Source organism: Carassius auratus, unplaced genomic scaffold (assembly GCF_003368295.1).
Source record: "Carassius auratus strain Wakin unplaced genomic scaffold, ASM336829v1 scaf_tig00024766, whole genome shotgun sequence".
Classification (NCBI taxonomy): Eukaryota; Metazoa; Chordata; class Actinopteri; order Cypriniformes; family Cyprinidae; genus Carassius; species Carassius auratus.
The window spans coordinates 497238-504440 of record NW_020525372.1 but is presented as its reverse complement, the minus strand read 5'-3'; the positions used below and the strand labels follow the sequence as shown (position 1 = coordinate 504440).

The 7203-nt window shown below is 39.9% G+C and overlaps 1 protein-coding gene across 1 annotated transcript; it reads left to right on the top strand.

The window, feature by feature from the left end:
- The first annotated feature begins 2458 nt into the window (after positions 1–2458).
- LOC113078238 (uncharacterized) lies at positions 2459–6408 on the top strand. The gene is made up of 8 exons (XM_026250562.1): positions 2459–2464; positions 3245–3388; positions 3563–3889; positions 4259–4376; positions 4475–5176; positions 5284–5352; positions 6108–6182; positions 6298–6408. The coding sequence occupies exons 1-8, from the start codon at positions 2459–2461 to the stop codon at positions 6405–6407; spliced, it is 1551 nt and encodes a 516-aa protein (XP_026106347.1). The 3' UTR covers position 6408.
- The last annotated feature ends 795 nt before the right edge of the window (positions 6409–7203 follow it).

Sequence of the window (7203 nt, the reverse complement as noted above, 5' to 3'; positions counted from 1 at the left end):
TAGAAAGCAGGGGCCGATAGCTGATATAAAGCCAATATTACTTTTTTTTATTATTATTATTAATATTTAAGAAGTTTAAAAATCACTTGACAATGGATTAAAAAGTAAATGTGGAAAAGAAACATGCTTATGCTGCATTCACAGCAGACGCAAATAGAGCGTCTGACATCAGTGATTTCAATGTTAAGAAAATACAAAGACGGGAATAGACAACCTGTGAAGTCCAGCCGATGTCATTTTTGTTCAGGCTAGTTACATCTATTTTGAGCTACCAAAAGCTGTAGTATGCCTGCCCAAAGGGCTAACAGGGATTTTGGAATTTAGCGAGCCCTAAAGTCAAGAATAAAGAACAGTCACTGATAGTTAGGGTTAGGGTTAGGGTTAGGGTTGGACCAAACCAGACTAACCCTAAAAACCCTAACCCTAACAACATTTATAAAACTATTACACTGTGTCAACATTTTAACATAATATTAGTAATATAGTAATATTAGTATCAAATTGACAACATTATAGTTTACAGAAAAACCAATACAATTCCCATTATAACCCTGAAAACCATTCTTTGTGTTTTGGGGAGGAGTTTTATATTTATGTTTATTTTATTGTTCAGCAGGGAAGATTATAACTGTATAACTACTTTTACATAATTAATTTAATTGATGAATTTCACTGGAAAGATTTTATTTTTATTTTATATAAATAACTATTTCTTTAGTCAATTTGTAAAGTATTACATATCTTACATTGTATTTGGGATTGGTGGAAAAGGTGCTGAATGTTTTATTTCATCCAAGTGAAATTAGAAAGCAGTTAGACTGAACTTACATTGGTATTAAACGCGGAGCCAGGTGCGAGTCGATGCAGGTTGTGAGCGTGTGTTGAGCCTCATCATACTGCCAGATGCGCTCGTGAAGAGGTGCAGGGCGAGCAAATATAACCCAGCGTTACGAAACAGGCTGCGTGAATACAGCGAGTGTGAACGTCTCGTCCGTGACTCGAGATTCGTGCCGTGTGGAGAAGATAGGAGCGAGTATGAGAAGCATTCAGAGACACAGTCAGTGTGTGCGGTATTTTGAATTGAGAATACCGAACATGCATTATAAACTTATTTCAAATTAATCTGTTGGGGAGATAAAATGTGTAAGACAACATTCATGTACTAACAAAACATCTAATGCTGTGTTCACACCAAATGCGAATAGAGTGTCTGGCGCGAATGATTTCAATGTTTAGTCGATGCAAAGGCACGTTACGGCGCGTCTGGAGGTCTCGCGGTGCGAATGAGGCATTGAGCGTGGCGCGGAAGACACGAATTCCGCCTCATTCGCGCGTCTAGTTCGCGCGAATGACGCGCGAATTGAGCGTTGCGGCACGAATGATGGCGAATTGACACGCGAATTGAGCATTTCACGCGTTAAGCGCGAATTATGCTTTTTGTGCATTTAGCGTTGCACGCGAATTCGCGTTCTGCCACCGGAGTTGAAAATTTTTAACTTTTGCCGTCAATTCGTGCCGCGTTAACCAATCAGGAGCCTGCTAGGAGTCACTCATTCAACATGGAGGAACGACTGATGTTGTCAGTGAGCAGTCAACTGGAGCTATATGACAAAAGTTCATATTTGTATAGAAACAGGAATAAAGAGGACTTACATATATATATATATAAACATATTAATAGATTAATTGAATAAAGGCCAAAGATAAGAAACGGTTAGTTTTACCCCAAACTAATTATATTTCATCTTGACCCACTAAAGAGACATCAGAGCCAGCAGGAAATGTCAGAAGATCTATCCGAGGTGAGGCTACTCGCGGCGGATACATGATGACGGAGCTCCCGCTGATCATGTGGAGCTCATCTCCGAGATCGGCGAAACACATTTTTAAATAGACGCTGTCTTTATATATAAACCGCATATCTGACTTTAAACAACTACATTCTCGCCTGAAATACTTTTAAAACTACATTTCATGACACGATAACCGTAATATTTTGAAAATTATCAGAATAAAAATGGCGGTTGAAAATGCTGCGTGAACTCATCTGGCAGAAGCCCCCCTTGACGTAAATTCGTGTCTGTTGTGAAGTTAATTTCACGCGCGAATGATCTCAAAATGTTCAAGCGGCAAACTAGACGCGGTAGACGCAAATTTGACGCTCTATTAGCGTTTGGTGTGAACACAGCATAAGAATGTATCTTTTATCCTCCAGTACTGAAAACAGAACCGATAAGGGAGCTCTTGATCGTTAATTCTTGTATTGTGACGCAGCTCTTGCAAATTACCTTTTTTGATCATTGACTTTATTTTTGAAGTTTAAGTTACATAATGTTTTCTTTAGTTTTAATTTGCCTAATTATTGATCTGACCCTGTAGACGCCATAATCCCACTCTGTCTCTCTCCCGCTCTCCTTTCCTATTTTTTTTTTGGTTAGAGCAGAGCTGATTGGGGAGAATGGAGGTGCGCTCACTATATTGGTTAGTAAGACTGCACTTACTACACAGAGCTCTAGTTTGCTGACAAGCTACGCAATATTGTGTTCATAACCAAATGTAATTCATCTGTGATTATGATGCGATATTGTGTAACTTGTCAGCGAACTACAGCTCTGTGTAGTAAGTGCAGCTCCATTTGAAAGCAGCTGATGGACATTTACCACTAATCACAGAACTAGCTTTACAGACGAGACACACATTACAATCACACGCGATTAATCCTGCAGCACTAGTCCTATTTGAACTTATTTGCCATGTCATTGTTTGATACAAATTATTCAGTCTTCGTTGATATCAGCGGTGTATAACAGCAAAACAGAATATCAACGGCGCACTTCAATATTATAAAGTCATCCTTAAAATGAGGCTGCTTGGTTTTTTGCTTGCTGGCAGAACAGCTTTGGATGATTGTGTCATTGTTCCCATAGTTCGTTCATGGTATTTTGGCACATATGTGCACAAATGTGATCACACCTTAAAGAGAATGAATGTTTTGAGTTTTGAAAATTACTTTGTTTCAAAAACAGAGACCATTTAAAGAATTTTATTATCTATTAAAGAACAATTTGACCTCTCAGTGCATGACCCCATTTCATTCTTCTTTGGGTTGATAGTGTTTTTGTCTTTGGGGAAACATATAAACTATGCAGTGATTTTATTATTTTTTAACCAATATATATTTTTAACCATTGTGGTCTTTCCTAAATAACTGTATTGTGAATGTCTAAATTGCGTTTGTTAACAGGAGCAATCGAACCAGGTCAACAAGGACTGGAGTGATCTGGATGAGAGCGAAGGCTCAGTCTTTGTTCCTTCAGTGGAGGAGTCTACTGATGATGAAGACCTCGATTCAGAAGAGTCCCAGCTTGAACAGACCATTCGAAAGACTGTAAAAGACACAATATTTAATACATCTGAAGAAGTCAAGAAGGCAAAGCAAAAAACTCCAAGAAAGAAGGCTAAGCAAAAAAGTCCAAGAAAAATGACAATCAAAACAAGTCAGCGAGATCCTAAAGGCAAACGAAGGTGGAACAAAAAACAGTACTGTGTCTTCTGTGAAAAGGCACAAAGCAAGCTTGCTAGACATCTTGAAAGAAGTCATTCCAATGAAACAGAAGTTGCTAAAGCCTTTAGTTTTCCTAAACGTTCAAAGGAACGCAGGATTCTTCTGGAACAGCTCCGGAACCAGGGTAATTATTATCATAACATCAAAGTCTTGGAAACCGGACGTGGAGAGATCATTACCTGGAGACAACCAACTGAAGATGCAGACATTTCTGAGTTCCTTCCCTGCCCGGATTGTCTGGCCTTCTTCATGAAGAAAGACCTGTGGAAACACTCTAAGACGTGTCGAGGACAGCGGGATGTGAAGAGAAGCAGAGGAGAGCGAGTGAGATCTGCTGCAGTCTGTCTGATACCAACACCTGCACAGTGCTCTGCTGGCATCAGCTCCCTCCTACAAGCTATGAGACAAGATGAAATCTCAGAACAATCATGAAGGACAGTTTGATCTGTCTCTACGGTGAATCACTTTATACAAAGTGCGGTCATGATAAGTCACAGCATCAGTATATCATTCAAAAGATGAGAGAGCTGGCCAGGTTTATGATTGAAGTGAAGTCCAGATCCAGAGAAGTGAGTAACCTTACAGATCTCTGTAACCCTGAGAACTTTCTCCTAGCCATCGCCGCTTGTAAAGAAGTCAGCAGCTATCAACCAGATTTAAATACGTTTAAAACCCCCGTCCCTCGCTCTGAAGATCGGATACTCGCTGAAGAAAGCCTGTCAGCTTAGTTTGGGACAGAGTTTAATGGCAGGGGACAGAGACACTGAGAAGAAGCTGAAAAACTTCATCAAGCTCATTGACAGTCATTGGCGTACCAACATTTCGAGTCAAGCCCTCAACACCTTGCAGCAGAGCAAGTGGAACAAGGGAGACACCATCCCTCTCACAGAAGATGTTGTGGCTCTACAGAAGCATCTCAAGAGTGTGGAGCAGGTCTCAAACAACTCAAAGAGAACGTGAATGGCGCCGAGTGGAAAATCTTGGCTGAGACGTTACTCTGTCAAATCATTCTTTTTAATCGGAGACGTGAAGGTGAGGCATCCAAACTGCTCCTTGCATCATACGTGAATCGAAACGTGAAGCCTCCTAATGAAGATGTGGTCAAATCTCTGACTAAATTAGAGCGGGAGCTGTGCAATGAGCTGACTCGATTAGAGATCCGAGGGAAGAGAGGTAAGAAAGTGCCTGTCCTGCTGACCAAGGACATGCTGGAGTCCATGGACCTGCTGAATGAAAGCAGGAGCACAGTGGGCATCGATGAAGCCAATCCTTACGTCTTTGCAAGACTGGGGGCTTTAACGCACATCCGTGGATCAGACTGTTTGAGGAAGTTTTCCAAAACGTGTGGCGCAAAAGACCCCAGGAGCCTTACATCGACCAAATTAAGGAAACAAATAGCAACTCTGAGTCAGATCATGAATTTAAAAAACAATGAACTCGACCAATTGGCCAAATTCCTGGGACACGACATTAGAGTGCACCGCGAGTATTACAGACTGTCCGAGAATACAATCCAACTCGCTAAAGTTAGCAAGCTGCTTCTGTCTCTAGAAAAGGGATCTGATTGTTACAAAGGAAAATCTTTGGAAGAGATTACATTTAGTACAGAGGGTGAGTAAAACTTATCTGGATTTTCACACTACAGTGATTATATTAAATGTATTATATCTGTTTTTATGTTGTTTTGTATTTGACATCTTTAATCATGTGCTTCACAGAGACTGAGAATGACAGAAGCCCTGCTTCCAGAGGCCTGCGAGAGCATGAATGCAGAACCACAGAAGCAGGTCAGCACTGAAGGATCTGTTGGTTAGTTTAGAGGCCATATTCAACCGGTCGCTGATTTAAAATCTGCAAGAAACAATCCACAACCATAGAGTCCTGGAGTAAAACATATTCGACTCTGTCTTAACTTCAAAGTGATCGTTCAACCAAAAATGTAAATTCTGCTGTCATGTCCTCACCCTCGAGTCCCAAACCTGCATGAATTTCTTTGTTCAGTTGAACACTAAATATTTTAAAGAATGTTTGTAACCAAATCATTTTGGGGAACCACTGAATAATTAGGAGAATAAATACAACGGACGTTGTGGAAAATGCTTTTAAAAACCCCTCTAAAGTCCAGGTAATTCATATTCACCAATAGACTATTATTACCTGTAACTCTCTACAGAAGTCAATGGTTTGGTTACAAACATTTCATCAATATATCAATATATCTGCCCTTTCCCCTGAACAGATGAACGTGCAGCAGTCTCAAACAACTTTATCCACATATATATTATATCAAATCCACAAATTTGTGTGAAGAACCAAAGCAAAGATCAGTTATCACGATTAGAAGATCTGTCATCTGTTAAATCATCTCAAGGATTGAGCACCTGCTTTAGATATAAAACTGTTTTGATACTCATTGACTGATTTACAGCATCACCTTTGCTTAGAAAGAAATTGTGTGTTTGTTGTGATCGTAAGAAACCATTTTTGCTTCTAAACAGACAGTTTTGGCACGTGATTTGACTTGTACTGTTGTGATCTCTAGATGCTTCAGAGAAAGATGATGAACCCTCTACCTCAGTAAAGACAGTCGAGCGCAAGCGTCGCGTCACAGAAACTGGTAAGCAGTCAGAAGATCGGTTAGACACGTGATGGTAGAATATGTCTGTTGATTTATCATCTCATCAACAGACAGTTTTGGCACGTGATTTAACTTTAACTGTTGTGATCTCCAGACGGTTTACAGAAAGAAGATGAAGAACCCTCTACCTCAGTAAAGACAGTCAAGCGCAAGCGTCGCGTCACAGAAACTGGTAAGCAGTCAGTATATCGGTTAGACATGTGATTTTAGGGTTGGGTACCGTTTACATGTTACCGGTATGTTACCGGTATCTGTGCCTGAGATTTGGTGCCGGTACTCAACAGTTACTTTTTACACTACTTTACTGTCTGTGTAAAAACAAAAACATTTATTTCATGTAAAAAAAAGCCCAAAACAGTTTATTTCGTTTGAGTTTACCCTCTTTTCCTCGCTTCTCTATTAAATAGCTTGTAAAAGCGCTGTGCACAATTTCTTTTTTTACTTTCAAATTAGAAGCAATTTGCTGTAGATTCAGTTTTATTACAAAATACAGCGCCAAACTCATAGAACTTTTATTAACAAAACTAATAAAAATAAACCATGCTATGTGCCTGATATAAATGAACAAATTATTTAGGCTTATGCAACGTTTACTGGGTAGGTGTTAGGCTGTGATGGTGGTTGTCAGGTTTGGGGGGGCTTAGTGTCTCTAATCTGGCCAAATACAATTTACTGTCGGGGATTTGTGTCGTGTCGTGCTGTATCCAGTGTAGCAGCACCCATTGATTATAACGATCATCTGGGTCTGCGGTGTGTTGTGTTTGAACGAGTAGCAGGGGTGACATCACACCACAGTCTCTCTCTCTCTCTCTCTCTCTCTGTCTCTGTAACTTATGAACAGATGTGATCTTAGTTACCAAGATTTGGCACAGATTTATTTAATGTGAATCTGTAATCAGTAGTACTGACGCAAATTGGTTGGTACCCTTAAAAGTACAGAATTTGGTACCCAACCTTCATTATTATAGACTCAGCATTTTCATTTATCACTCAGTTCTGA

Excerpts from the sequence above, each read along its gene's own strand:
- LOC113078238 (XM_026250562.1), top strand. Across the intron at positions 3,890-4,258 it reads AGAGAAGCAGAGGAGAGCGA|ATCGGATACTCGCTGAAGAA; the intron begins GTGAGATCTGCT and ends CTCGCTCTGAAG. Across the intron at positions 5,353-6,107 it reads ATGCAGAACCACAGAAGCAG|ATGCTTCAGAGAAAGATGAT; the intron begins GTCAGCACTGAA and ends TGTGATCTCTAG.